This window comes from Schistocerca americana, chromosome 5, assembly GCF_021461395.2.
Source record: "Schistocerca americana isolate TAMUIC-IGC-003095 chromosome 5, iqSchAmer2.1, whole genome shotgun sequence".
Classification (NCBI taxonomy): domain Eukaryota; kingdom Metazoa; phylum Arthropoda; class Insecta; order Orthoptera; family Acrididae; genus Schistocerca; species Schistocerca americana.
In genome coordinates this window covers 52,951,130-52,967,188 of record NC_060123.1, presented here as the reverse complement: position 1 = coordinate 52,967,188, position 16,059 = coordinate 52,951,130, and the positions used below count along the sequence as shown (strand labels likewise).

Here is a 16,059-nt window from a genome sequence, read left to right as displayed (position 1 = left end):
AGAACAACAACAATGCATCGAATTAACAGTGAAGTAAGTGTTACACCGATAGGCCATGTGGAAAAACAATGACATTGTCTTGTTGATTAATCGGGTTTCTGCCGGTTATTTGCGTCTTTCCTACGCGATATTTCAACTGCGTGACTCACGGTCTTCTTTAGGTGCTGTCTGATTGACAACAATCCGAATATAAAATGTCTGGCACAGCTTGGACGCCATTCAGAACTTAATTCAGATATATTGACAACGGATAATAACCACAAAGTACGCGCACAGCGCTCGGAACAGTTGCGGCTAGAAGAAAATACTACAGCCGTTGCTATTGGTTGGTGCACACCACGGACAGAATGCCAAATGTGGCGCGGACCGCTGAGGGGACATCTAGCACAACATAGGCATAAATACCAGATTCGTTCCACAATGGAATCAGTATCAGACAGCACCTGAAGGTGACTGCGAGTCGTGCAGTTGAAATATCATGCAGGAAAGACGTGAATAACCGGCAGAAACTCGGTTAAGCAACATGACAACACCTCCCTGGGAAAGCTTGAAGAATTACAATGACATTGTCTGTTTCCATATGTACCTGTTTATTCTTCAAGAACTGTGAACATTGTGGTTAGCTTTTAACTGCTTGTAGTTGTTCAACAGTAAACTGTTGTAGCAGTATGTGGATGTTTGCCTGCAACCTGTAAATGAGGCTTATTGAAAGTTAAACAACAGTCTATTGGTCATATAAATGTGTATATTGGGGGGGGGGGGGGGGGGGGGGATTGTGAAAAGTGAAAGTAAAAGACTGTGAAATGCAACTGTCAGCTACATCATTTACAGTAGACAGTAATTGTACTTCCACAACCCAGTTTTCAGCCATTGTAGCAGCCAGTACATCGACACTGAGGACTTGTAGATCAGTGACAATGTTGTGGAGAGCATGTACATTTCACAATATCAGCAGCAAATTGTGGTGAAGTTTTTTTTGCTTTCAAAATATGCTCCACTTAACACTCATTATTCCAAAAGCACATTCTGTTAATCATTGTGGTCTGAAAAAGTATTCATTCCATGTATCTAAAACACTTTGATTGCAATGTTTGATAAAAGGCTATCCAGTTTGTATATTCAGTAGTGGAGAGTCTGGCGGTATATTAAGCTCCCTTCTTGCATCAAGTGAAATACACTAGAAGAATAAAATCTACCACACTCCCTTCCCTTCCTTTCTGTAGCCCCCAACATTGATTATAATGAATTTCCCTTGAGGATTACAATTGAATGAAAACTTTTTTAACCATAAACCATTGTTCCAGAATATTCTGGGAATTTTAGATAACGGTGTTTTGCGTCAACATCACCAACTGCAATTGAAAAGTTCTGTATGTTATATAAATCATTTACAGTATTTAGATAAAAGCACTCGCATATTGAGGAGCTGGAGGCAATCCCACAACACATTCATAGTTTACTCAACAGTACTTGTAACAGTCATGTCTTTAAAACTCCTTCTGGTTTCTATTAGATAACGGAAGTTTCACCCATTAATCATTTGCCATATCATGTGTTGATACCTCAAACAGTTTATGAGATACGAGGAATGTTACAAATATTTCATTCTGACTTTTTGTTGGCACTCGTGTTTGGAACGAAGCACTTTAGATACGATCAATTTTCTCGAGATAGGTGATAAGATAGTGATGTCCTTTGTAGTTTGAAGAATAATTCAGTATGTTAGCTACATTTCTTATGCAGAAACATATGACCCAACATGCACCAAATGCAAATTCGCTGTGACCTTTCTTTTTCAATGCACACTTTTCGAAATTCGTGTAGTAGGTTAGTTAATTTTGAAATGTCACAATAACTATGACCATTAACCAAATGATAGACTGTTCTTCATAAAGCTAACAAGTAAAGCTATGAGAGTAGTTTCTGTAAAATCGTTTGAGAAAGATTGCGGATCAGCCAGTCTGCACATTTGCAGTCCACGCAGTTAAGCGAGCCTGCCGACTACGCTCAACTTCCTGCTCCAATATACCTGGGCGCAAAACAGCACTGTAACAGTTGCCTGACACGCAGCTCTGCTGTACACAGGTGCACTGCTCCACTATAATCTGAGACTAAGTCTTATGGTTTGGTGTGTGTTCTGGTTTTGTGTTGTGCTGTGTGGTCCTATTTCATTTCATTTAGCTCTGGGTATATAATAGATAGTACTTTTATAATGAAAATGTAAAGAATAAAATGTTATTAATGTTAATTCCTCTCTCTGGGGCTAGTTTTGCCAAAATATTACACCATATCTAAGACAGCTTCTATGCAGATTTATTTTATCATGTTTTATATTTATTGCCCGGGTTTCCGGGTTCGATTCCCGGCGGGGTCAGGGATTTTCTCTGCCTCGTGATGACTGGGTGTTGTGTGATGTCCTTAGGTTAGTTGGGTTTAAGTAGTTCTAAGTTCTAGGGGACTGATGACCATATTTGTTAAGTCCCATAGTGCTCAGAGCCATTTGAACCATTTATATTTATTTTTGTTATACAGATGAAAAATTTTAAAATTCTGACTATTTTAAAAAATTACAATTTTGATATCTCTCTTTTCAATTATTTTAATCCATGTCATTATACTGTTCTGTCATCTAGTGTCATTTTCATTGACCTGTATGCCCAGGTACACAGTATCAGTCAGTCTGTTTGCTACATTGATCTAGTTAACAGTGACTGACATTGTGGCTTGGCGTGATGACTGTGCCTCATGTCATATACAGCAGTGGTGTTTGTGCTATGTTTCACATTCACATACTGTTAACAAGACTGTGAGGTATGTTTCTTGCTGTAAATTTGTTGCATGTAGTTCTATGCCGTTGGCTTTGGATAGTGACAGTGTCTTATTTATACTCTCAATTTAAACACCATATGTGTATTCTGATATGTACTCTTAACAGCTTTTGCATAATCATTTCTGGTGAGTGCTATTGCATTCTGAAATATTTCTGACTTGTAACCATCTAACAATTTGCAAAACTGAAAATGACTGTTTAAGCCATTGAAGGTAATAATCAGTGTTCTCTATATTCCAATCTGGCAAAATAAAGGTTTTTACAGAATCTGCACTAGTCAAATTTACAGATCGCCATTTCCACTCTGACTGTGTCAGGTAATTGTAGCAACTAGTAATGATGATAGTGGAAAAAATAGAGGCAAAAGAATGTTCATGAATGGAATAAATTGAAGAATAACATTTTGTGCAATATCAGAAATGTACACATTTTCCAGTCTGGAAGCTAAGTGTTACTGTACTACATTGTAAGATGAATAACCAGAATAAGAATTAAGAAATTTATAAAGGTAAGCTTGTGCAGCTTTATGTTCCATATTACTACACTGAGGTGACAAAAGGTATGGGATACCTATATGCATGTATACAGATGGCAGTAGTATTGCATACACAAGGTATAAAAAGGCCGTGCAGTGGCAGAGCTGTCTTTGGTACTCAGGTGATTCATGTGACAAGGTTTCCAATGTGATTGTGGCCACACAGTGGAAATTAACAAACTCTGCATACCTAAGAGTAGGTGGCTATGTTGTTAATGCATCAGGACTTCCCACAACGGCCATCTTGTCAGATGACCTTAGCTGCAGCTGGGAGGTGCTCATGGGGAGAGCCCTTGAATGGATTAGGTGGCATCAAGGTGGACGTTTCACACATGAAATGTATCAGACTTTGTCAACATAGTAGCTAGACTGATCTGGCAGTTTCAGCTAATGTTGTTGTTGTGCTCTTCAGTCCTGAAACTGGTTTGATCCAGCTCTCCATGCTACCCTATCCTGTGCAAGTTTCTTCATGTCCCAGTACCTACTGCAACCTACATCCTTCTGAATCTGCTTGGTGTATTCATCTCTTGGTCTCCCTCTACGATTTTTACCCACCACGCTGCCCTCCAATGCTAAATTTGTGATCCCTTGATGCCTCAGAACATGTCCTACCAACCGGTCCCTTCTTCTCGTCAAGTTGTGCCACAAACTTCTCTTCTCCCCAATCCTATTCAATACTTCCTCATTAGTTATGTGACCTACCCATATAATCTTCAGCATTCTTCTGTAGCACCACATTTCGAAAGCTTCTATTCTCTTCTTGTCCAAACTATTTATCGTCCACGTTTCACTTCCATACATGGCTACACTCCATACAAATACTTTCAGAAACAACTTCCTGACACTTAAATATATACTCGATGTTAACAAATTTATCTTCTTCAGAAACGCTTTCCTTGCCATTGCCAGTCTACATTTTATATCCTCCCTACTTCGGCCATCATCAGTTATTTTGCTCCCCATAGCAAAACTCCTTTACTACTTTAAGTGTCTCATTTCCTAATCTAATTCCCTCAGCATCAGCCGACTTCATTCGACTACATTCCATTATCCTAGTTTTGCTTTTGTTTATGTTCATCTTATACCCTCCTTTCAAGACACTGTCCATTCCGTTCAGCTGCTCTTCCATGTCCTTTGCTGTCTCTGACAGAATGACAATGTCATCGGCGAACCTCAAAGTTTTTATTTCTTCTCCGCGGATTTTAATGCCTACTCCGAATTTTTCTTTTGTTTTCTTTACTGCTTGCTCAATATACAGATTGAATTACATTGGGGAGAGGCTACAACCCTGTCTCACTCCCTTCCCAACCACTGCTTCCCTTTCATGCCCCTAGACTCTTATAACTGCCATCTGCTTTCTGTACAAATTGTAAATAGCCTTTCTCTCCCTGTATTTTACCCATGCCAGCTTTAGAATTTGGAAGAGAGTATTCCAGTCAACATTGTCAAAAGCTTTCTGTAAGTCTACAAATGTAAAGAATTCGCATTAGTATTTTGCAGCCATGACTTATTAAACTGATAGTTCGGTAATTTTCACATCTGTCAACACCTGCTTTCTTTGGGATTGGAATTATCATATTCTTCTTGAAGTCTGAGGGTATTTCGCCTGTCTCATACATCTTGCTCACCAGATGGTAGAGTTTTGTCAGGACTGGCTCTCCCAACGCCGTCAGTAGTTGTAATGGAATGTTGTCTACTCCTGGGGCCTTGTTTCGACTCAGGTCTTTCAGTGCTCTGTCAAACTCTTCACGCAGTATCATATCTCCCATTTCAACTTCATCTACATCCTCTTCCATTTCCATAATACTGTCCTCAAGTACATCGCCCTTGTATAGACCCTCTATATACTCCTTCCACCTTTCTGCTTTCCCTTCTTTGCTTAGAACTGGGTTTCCATCTGAGCTCTTGATGTTCATACAAGTGGTTCTCTTTTCTCCAAAGGTCTTTTTAATTTTCCTGTAGGCAGTATCTATCTTACCCCTAGTGAGATAAGCTTCTACATCCTTATATTTGTCTTCTAGCCATCCCTGCTTAGCCATTTTTCACTTCCTGTCGATCTCATTTTTGAGACGTTTGTATTCCTTTTTGCCTGCTTCATTTACTGCATTTTTATATTTTCTCCTTTCATCAATTAAATTCAATATTTCTTTTGTTACCCAAGGATTTCTACTAGCCCTCGTCTTTTTACCTATTTGATCCTCTGCTGCCTTCACTACATCATCCCTCAGAGCTACCCATTCTTCTTCTACTGTACTTCTTTCCCACATTCCTGTCAATTGTTCCCTTATGCTCTCCCTGAAACTCTGTACAACCTCTGGTTTAGTCAGCTTATCCAGGTCCCATCTCCTTAAATTGCCACCTTTTTGCAGTTTCTTCAATTTTAATCTGCAGTTCATAACCAATAGATTGTGGTCAGAGTCCACATCTGCCCCTGGAAATGTCTTACAAATCTCTGTCTTACCATTATATAATCTATTTGATACCTTTTAGTATCTCTGGGATTCTTCCATGTATACAACCTTCTTTTATGATTCTTGAACCAAGTGTTTGCTATGATTAAGTTATGCTCTGTGCAAAATCCTACCAGACGGCTTCCTCTTTCATTTCTTAGCCCCAATCCATATTCACCTACTATGTTTCCTTCTCTCCCTTTTCCTACACTCGAATTCCATTACTATTAAATTTTCGTCTCCCTTCACTATCTGAATAATTTCTTTTATCTCATCATACATTTCATCAATTTCTTCATCATCTGCAGAGCTAGTTGGCATATAAACTTGTACTACTGTAGTAGGCGTGGGCTTCGTGTCTATCTTGGCCACAATAATGCGTTCACTATGTTGTTTGTAGTAGCTAACCCACACTCCTATTTTTTTATTCATTATTATACCTACTCCTGCATTACCTTTATTTGATTTTGTATTTATAACCCTGTATTCACCTGACCAAAAGTCTTGTTCCTCCTGCCCCCGAACTTCACTAATTCCCACTATATCTAACTTTAATCTATCCATTTCCCTTTTTAAATTTTCTAACCTACCTGCTCGATTAAGGGATCTGACATTCCACACTCCGATCCGTAGTATGACAGTTTTCTTTCTCCTGATAACAACGTCCTCTTGAGTAGTCCCCGCCCAGAGATCCGAATGGGAAACTATTTTACCTCCAGAATATTTTACCCAAGAGGACACCATCATCATTTAACCATACAGTAAATCTGCATGCCCTCGGGAGAAATTCGGCTGTAGTTTCCCCTTGCTTTCAGCCGTTCGCAGTACCAGCACAGCAAGGCCGTTTTGGTTATTGTTACAAGGCCAGATCAGTCAATCATCCAGACTGTTGCCCCTGCAACTACTGAAAAGGCTGCTCCCCCTCTTCAGGAACCATACGTTTGTCTGGCCTCTCAACAGATACCCCTCCGTTGTGGTTGCACCTACGGTACGGCCATCTGTATCGCTGAGGTACGCAAGCCTCCCCACCAACGGCAATAGGTTTCAGCTAATAGGTATCTACATTATATTGATCCGGCAGACTCAGTTGTTAGGTATCCAAGTTCAGTGTGGACAACTGCTTTCCCTACCTTGGCTACCCGATGGGAAAAGGGACAAGCCAGATGACTGGAGACAATTCATTCAATATCTAGTGTCTGCTAGAAAACAAGGAGATACTTTTACAGCGCCAAGCCATTATTTTTCATTACCAAATAGAAGATAAATTTAGAAAAGTAGACATATTTGAAAGAATGTGAAATTGGTCACTACTGATTAAATCCTCCCCTGCTGCACAGTATCCAGCATTTAAGACATGTGAAAAACCGGATGACTTGTTAGTAAAAACTTGGTACAAAGAGTTCTCTTTCACAGAGACCTTACGTTCTACATGTGGCGTGCAACCTTACATCCTTACATCAGTTTGCCCAGTATTTAAAGCAGAAAATAAAATCCAAGAGTATAAAGCAATGGTCTGCATTTCGTATGCAGAGGCACGGAAAAAATATGAATGCATTCATTAAGTCGACATTAAAAGATGCCAAATTGTGCAAAAGTTGTTGCTGTTATGCTACCTACCGCATCCCTTTCAACACCTAATTTGCCACCTGCTATAAACCAAGAACTTGCAGGCAGAACAAAAAGTTTTATGCAAGAGAAAACTTCATTCCTTTTGGCTTCCTATGTTACAGAGCCAGCATGAGCCTACCAGCAGATACGGCAAGAGAAATTGTGTATCCCTCCAACAACACAAGAGAGGAAGACCTATGCCACAGTATCTTCCTCCCAAAATGTAACTGGCATACAGTTAATACTAAGCCATGTCTCTGAAGTATTCTTTCTTCCAGGAGCGCTAGTTCTTCAAGGTCTGTAGGAGAGCTTCTGTGAAGTTTAGAAGGTAGGAGATGAGGTACTGGCAGAATTAAAAGCTGAAGTTTGGAAGATAGGAGATAAGGTACTGGCAGAATTAAAAGCTGTGAGGACGGGTCGTGAGTCATGTTTGGGTAACTCAGATGGTAGAGCACTTGCCTGCGAAAGGCAAAGATCCTGAAGTTGTGTCTCTGTCCAGCATACAGTTTTAATCTGCCAGGAAGTTTCAGCAGTAAATATATTCAGAATGCTGAAATTTTTATTAAGATTCTCTAATTACATTATATTGTCAGGAGATAATGCATTTACTGCCGAGAAACTACTCATGGACAAATATCTGATATACTAAAACAATCCAGTATATCTACACATTTCTTTTACCTTGACAGTAAAACAGCTGTTTCATTTTACATACATGCTTGCAGGAGCATGAGTGTGGGTAGTTGGGGGAGGCGGGGATAATTGCCACAAGAATGCTGGTACCCATATATCTGAGCTAATGATATGACAGAGGACTGCTGGCACATAATGTTAAAAAGATTTGTCTGAATGTTATTCCCTTAGGGTTAGTGGAATTCTGAATAATTATTATGCCTTTTTTACAGTGAAAGTTGTTCAAGTCCTAGGAAAACAGAAAGCCATAGACCTATTTGAGAAAACAAGAAAAGTAGAAGAAGTTGGTGGGCTGATGATAATGGTGAGTAGGTGTTACATACATTGCTTCTAAAACTCCTCTACCATTTACCAATATTTAAGAAAATAAATCATTGAATTTTTTTATGTTGTTGTCTTTCAAGCAAATAAAATGTTGGCCTACCGTTTATTTATGCCTGGCATACCTACCTTTCATTAATATCTTGAATATCCGCAAGAAACCTCAACTTTTGAATAATATTCATCATTTCATTTCTGTGTACAAAAATATTTTTAAATCAATTTATGGTTGTTTTAAGTAGTATTCAAATACTGTGCTACATAGTCTGACATAATCTGAGTATTTCATTAAGGCTCGACAGTAGCCTGAAATTATAAGCTTTCTGTGGTTATTTTGTGTAATCTGTCAATCATTTTAGTGAGTGCTTCAAAGCAAGTGCCATCTGGATTCTTCCAGCTTTTCTTAATTTCATAAGTGGGAACTCGCCCTGCAACATACAATTCCTTCCTGTAACCCCATTGACCTCAGCCTTTACTAGTCCCTGTCTTCCACCTACCTATCCCCTTGTCTGCTCCCACCCCTGCCCCTACACTTGCCTTCTATCCTACTAGCATACCTGTGGAGTCCTTCACCCTTTTCTACTTCTATCCTCTTCACTTTGTTCTTACCATCCCCACTCTCTCTCAGCACAGCCTCCTTATGCTGGTCCTATATGCCCACTCTCCTGGCCCCACCACACTCCTGCATTCTCCCACAGGCAGACTGGCATCTTCTTCCCCATTACCCCCCTCTACAGTCTCCCCTCCCCCCCGTCCCCAATCCACTTCTTCTGTAACCTCACTTCCCATGCGGTGAGGTACGTTAAGATCCCAGGTACGTAACAATGTGAAAAAAGATAGTTGCTACTCACCATATAACAGAGATGATGACTCACAGAATAGGCACGTCAAAAAGACTGTCACACAGTAAGCTTTCAGCCAACAAGACCTTTGCCAAAAAAAAGAAAAAAAAATGACATAGAGCTTGTTGGCCAAAAGCTTATTGTGACAGTCTTTTTGCTGTGCTTAATTGCTACTCATCATCTCCGCTATATGGTGAATAGCAAGTATACTTTTCTTAATATTGTTACCTTCCATCCTGGATTTTCCATTGTTTGAAGATCCCAGGTATCATACACTGCAGCCATTCAACAAAAGATGAAATAATCTATTTACATTTGTGCAACGGTGTGAAAATATATTTTTGTTATCAGTTGTGCAATTTTTTTGCGTGGTTATTGTCATACAAACCTTTTAAATGTGACCTAAACATCTATTGCACTGTGGACAAAATAATACAGATGGAAATTTAAATGACAGGTAGGTTTATAAGTATAACAAAATTCAAGCAAAATGAGAAACAGATATAATGAGCACAATAGTGTGGGCAAAAGAATAGAGTGATGAAACAATAGAAATTAAATAAAAAATAATACATAAAATTAATTAAAAGCACATGAATGAAGATTTCAAGTGGAGAAAGATTGATAGGGAGAAAAATGACAGCAAATAAAGAAGTTGATATTATGATTAAAATTGTGTGACAAAGGAAAGGAATTAAAAACTTACATGTATATCAATTAATTGAATAAAAATGATAATCAACGTCATTTAGAAAAGAATTAAAAATAAAATTTTGTGCCCCTGACAAGATTCGAACCATAACCTCCTCCATGTGAAGCTGTTATCCTATCGATTACACCATGCAACCAAACTATGTAACGCAACACTATTGAGTGTCACACAAAATTCCAATTTTTTTTTCTTCATTACCCACAAATAAGGGCCCACCAGGCTGAATGACTGCAGTATGTGATACATGGGATCACAACCTATGTCATTCCGCTGGGGACCTCTCCTTGCCAGTCGCAGTCTGTCCTTTGTGCTTGGAGACAACAGTGGTCACGTGTGTGAGAGTGAAGCATGTGTGAAGGTGTGTGCATTTTATTTTGTGTACGTGTGATGAAGGGCTTAATACAACAGCTAATAATATCTAGCAGTATTTCCCCCCCATCGTCCTGTGTACCTGTCTGCCACTCAACACCTCTATGTGATGAATAGCAACCCGTCTTCTTCATTATCATTATAATAGCATTTATTTTACATCTGTGGCACGACATTTTAGTGATTTTGTGCCTCACTTTTCTATGGCAGCAGTTATTTTTTACAGTTGCATAAATACACTACAGCTTGCAACAAAAGTTCACATTAAAAGAAATGACATGATCCACAAGAAAGGAATTCACACAATTGGCTCATTGTGCATGCAGGTTAAACCGGATACAGTTGAAGTGCTATATAGGAACAAAGATGTGACAGTAGTTATAGATGGTGATGGAAACCACCAGAATAGTAGTTAATTTGCGTGACTGAATAAGTATACAGGGTGGCCACTTAACCTTGCAACCTTGAAAACCGGGGAAAGCCTTGAATTTGTGGGGGGGAAAAAAACTTGAAAATATCTTGAATTTCCACAAAAAACCTCAACTTTTTAATAATATTCATCATTTAATTTTTGTGCACAAAAATATTTTTAACTCAATTTATGGTTGTTTGGTTGTTTTAAGTAGTATTCAAATACTGTGCTACATAGTCCGACATTATCTGAGTATTTCTATCTTTATCTCAGTGTCTTCATTCATATGATTTGATTTAATTTCTTTCCCAACGTGGCTCTCTGTTCAAGAGACACGATGTTATTGGAGTGTCTGTTTGTGCGAAATCGCAGCTCGAATGACAGGCTTTATTTATCTACACTAAAATTCGCGCATTTCAATAAAATAACCCACACAAACTCATGTTAGACAGATCTGTTCCTCACAAGTAAGTTTTCTTTTGCCTGATTCTGTGTTGGGAAATCTCTTCCAGGAAACATGTGCTGCGAGCATTTTGATAATTCAAACTTAAAACTTCATACGAGTTGGTTTTGATGTTTTGTAAGTAATAATGAATGATAGTTCCTGTAGATGACTTTACATTGGCAATGTTACTTGTAAACACAATTTCGTGTTGTCTTGGTAGCAATTATTTAACATGCCGATTGTTAGCCAAAAATGATGTGAGCATAACGTCGAAAACATAAGCATTCAGTGGGGAGGTGGGTTTTCTTCAGTTCTGAATTATTCATGCAGCAGCAATTTTTTAAACAGGACATGCTGCCAGACACCATGTTGCGCATGCACAGAGCTGAAATCGCGTATATGTAGTGCCTTCTCCCACTTCTGGCTGCCTGGAGTATGGCTGTTTGATGTATAAACAGTGACAGCTAACCAGCCAGAATCTGCCCAAAAAATTTTTTGTGACACTCCCAAGCTGCCAGATTCGCGCGTGCTCGTAACTGTGTGAGTTAAGAGTGGGCTACACTTTTCAGTCGTTTTGAAGCTACTGCAGTTCCCGCATTCGGCTATTTCATGTTTACACCCTGTATACTTATTCAGTCAAGCAAATTAACTACTACTCTGGTGGTTTCCATCGCCACCTATCAGTTGTTTATCCACCACTATGTGCGGAAATCTTAACTTGAAATGAGACGAGAAATGTTCAAGCAGTGCAAAGGCCAAACATGGGTTTTTATGTCATCGCACTAACACCGGTTTTTTAGTGCTTGAAAGTTGCTGTCTGGCAGTTGCTTAAACGAACCCATTGTTACAACTCTTCCGAGACTGGTGCTGTCTACATCTTTCTGAGATGGACGGTCACAACAGAAACCAGAAGTAATGGAGACAGATTGTGTGAATCGTCCGCGCAGTTGAAAAAGTTCATGACATTTTCAGAGTGCAGTGTTTTTTCTCCATGCCTAAATAGAGCACAACTTGATACCACAGTACGTAGGCTAGGCGTGACACCAAATTACTAACGAATGCATTATGTTCTTGGTTCAACGCAACAATAAATATTTCGACAGTGGGGAAAAGTGCTTTAGACAGATACGCTAACAGCCAAAAGCATAAACTTTCCACAAACAAACGGAAGTCTTTGCAATGAATATATTTATGCAACACCAAGAACCTCTCTAATTCTGCGAGTTTTAAGACCATATCGGAAGCCGTTAAAGACAAATTCTTAGGTCCAATTTTTTTTTTCTGTGACTGCACGTGCATTCAGAGGTTATTTACGTGATTTCCAAGGGCTCTTTTTTTTTTTTTTTTTTTTTTTTTTTTTTTTTTTTTTTTTTTTTTTTTTTTACAATGAATTGTTCACTCTTACCACCTCTTTGATGCAGCAAGTTGTCAGACCAGACATTTTGGTAAACAAAAAAATCCCTCACAAAGATCGACATGAAGGATAAGAAGAATGTGATCATTGCTCAGTTCTTTGCATAGGATTTTACTACACAGGATGCCCTAAAGAAAGTTAAGGACCTGACTGACATCTTGAGGCTTAAAGAAGAAATGCGTTTTTGTGCTGTTGCCATGATACAAAAGCTACTTGAAAGATCACTTACACATGCCATTTCATGTTTGGACCCTTGAGTAGCATTAAATCAAGAAATGGCTGTAAAAAGGTTGACATTGTGCCTTGAAATTCTCGCCTATGGTGAAAGGTTATCTGGCGTAAAAGCAGATGGTGTTAATTAAGAATTTTTCAATATTTGTAACGGGTCTTGTATTCAAAACAAAATGAGAATGTTCGAAAGAAGGGAAACTTGTTTGGATGAATTTTGGATGAAAGCGATTAAACTGTCACAAAAAGAATGTTATAACTTTGAAGATTTTCTCAAAATCATTTTAATATTTTCACGTAGAAATGCTGTTGTGGGCCGAGGTTTTTCAATAAATTCTGGGCATATTGTTGAGAATCAAATGAAAAAAAGTCTTATTGCTCAAAGACCTATTTATGCTGTGATCCATGATGATTGTGTTGTTGATAATTTCAAAATTAGAAAAGTTTAATTCTTTCTATGCATAATGCAAGTTCATTGTATAAAGATGATAAAAAGAAACAACTAAGTGAAACTGAAAAACAACAAGAACAAGATTTTGCCAGAAATTAAGATGTTAGAATGTAAGAAGAAGAAGAAGAAGAAGAAGAAGAAAGTTGGTGGAAGCAGCCAAAATTATGGCTAAATTTGAAAAAGTAGTTCTCATCTAAATATTTTTGTTGGTCTTTGATCTTATTGTTCATAATACAATATAAATTATAAGACTTTATAGATGTTCCAAGTTATTTGTCTGTAAAACTTGTTATTTATAGAGCCAAAAGCAATATTTGCTTATGTTCATGTTTAAGTGGTTTCAAAGTGTACAACTTTGCTTCCGCCATTTTTTCCCCAAGATTTGAGGCTTCAATGAAACACATTGGTTACACATGTATCATTCAAAGTATTTTCCATTGCTGGCCACCACTTCCTCCCATCTTTCGGGCAGTGTATGATTCCCGCTTCGAAAAACTTGTTCATCTTTTGAAGCAATCCACGAATCAATCCAATTTGTGACTTCTTCATGAGATCGGAAGTGTTGGCAAGCCAGGCCATGCACCATTGATCAACAGGTGATAGTCCGGGGGAGCAATGTCTGGAGAATACGGTGGGTGGGGTAGGACTTCCTATTAACGTTTTCAAGTACGTTTTGACCTCTTTTGCAACGTGTGGTCGAATGTTGTCATGCTGCAAAATCACTTTATAGTGCCTCTCGCTGTATTGTGGCCGTTTGTCTTTTAATGCTCTGATCAAATGCATTAATTGCATTCGATAACGAGCACCTGTGATTGTTTCACTCGGTTTTAACACCTCGTAGTACACAACGCTGAGCTGGTCCCACCAAATCCAGTAAATGATCTGTGAATATTCGGTTTGGTTGTTGATGTGGAAGCATGGTCGGTATATTACCATGAGTTTTTTGTTTATGGTTATCGTAATGAACAAATTTTTCATCCCCGGTCACAATGTGATGCAGAAATCCCTTCTGTTTTTGCCTCTGAAGCAACTGTTCACGAACCCAGAAACACCGTTCAACATCTCTTGGTTTCAGCTCACACAGGACCCAAGTTCCTTGTTGCTGAATCATGTCCATAGCCTTGAGACATTTTGAAATGACTTTCTGTGTCACTCCCACTAATCATGCCAATTCTTCTTGAGTTTGACGTGAGTCTTCACTAAGCAATGTCTCAAATTCTTTATCTTCGAAAACATTCTGTCTTGCACCACTATGCCAGTCAACGATGCTAAAATCACCGTTCTTGAAGCATTGAAACCACTCACGATACGTTCTTTCACTGATAGTGTCCTTACCATATGTACTTGAGAGCATTTGATAACACTCAGCTGCTGTTTTCTTCATACTGAAACAAACACATTTTCAGTCAAGAACAACTGTACGATGCAGAAACAAATTGACTAATATTTGAATGAGGTTATGTTGACCAAGGTCCAAGCTAATTGCCTGACGTCTGCGATCTGTTTCTTTCAACCTCTGCTTACAGTTGTCGCCACTTATCGGCAAATGGCGGATGCAAAGTTGTACAACTTGTATTAAAACTGATAAAAAGAAAGTCACACAAGTGTGGCAAACTTGCAGTTATGTGGTTTGCAGACCATCTCTGTTTATTTTGGTGTCTTTTTAGAACTGTAAGAACAAAAAAATTAAGTGTCTTAATTAGAACAAAATAATGTTTTCGTTTAAAATGCACTTTTGAGGATGTACTGGTAATACATTTGCTACGGGTGGGCACTCTGGGAGGCTGAATCCTACATGTCCGTCGTTCCTGAAATGTTGTTTTCAATTTTCCATTTCATCTTCTATGAATTCCAGAACTCATAACTTCCAACATTCTCCATTAGGTCAGTGTATTATTTACACACACTTGAGGCATTAAAATTCGTTGATGTGGTACTAGAGTTTTGCAGAACAAAACTTTTTTAACTACACAGATGTTTTAAAACCGTTGTTGGGAAAATATAAGTGGAAAAATCTGAAACAGGAAAAATAGCTGCCCATTTCATGAAAGTACAGTGTGTCATATGAAATGCAGTATATTTACAAATTTTGGAAATAAATTGTCAGTCATCTCTCTCTCTCTCTCTCTCTCTCTCTCTCTCTCTCTCTCTCTTTCTCCTTTTGTGTGTGTTGTAGGGGTGAGGATTCTGCTTTTTTTATAAATATTCAAACTGCTATATGTCACACATTAATTGATGGCTCGCCACAGCATTTCCTCAAAAATAACCCCTGCACTGATCTGTCACTTCATAGTCTAGGCATGTAGACAAATTGAGAAAAACAGTATGTGCAACATACGATTTGCTGCGAAATATTGATTTTGGAATCATACGACGACATAATTTTTGCTAACAAAAACAAATTTACGTTTCTGTTGCCTCAAAAAACTTAAAGGAGAAAGTTCTAGATGAAACTGAAAGTATTGTTTCATGATGAAATGCAACATTCTACAGCCATTAGTTCATGAGAAATGACTGTATTGTAGTGTGTCCAGCATTTATTGCTTCTGTCACAAACTGATTGTTTAAACCATCAGATGATCATCAGAAGTCTAGCTTAAACGAGCAGAGTTGTCTAAATGAATGCACTTCGAATACGACTGTGTCACATTATAATGAGCAGTATCCTCCAACTGTTCAAACTCAGTGTTGTACATCATAACGTGATATGGTTCAGTTTCTATGACATATATTTTAAAAATAAGTTACT

The 16,059-nt window shown here is 38.4% G+C and overlaps 1 protein-coding gene across 1 annotated transcript in view; it reads left to right on the top strand.

Annotated features, from left to right (window-relative positions):
- Positions 1-16,059, top strand: part of LOC124616116 (phosphorylated adapter RNA export protein) — a 112,938-nt gene that overhangs the window by 72,670 nt on the left and 24,209 nt on the right. Inside the window, exon 4 of the mRNA XM_047144380.1 lies at positions 8,329-8,420. Within this exon, the coding sequence (XP_047000336.1) occupies positions 8,329-8,420 (92 nt within the window). The remainder of the gene's footprint in view (positions 1-8,328; positions 8,421-16,059) is intronic.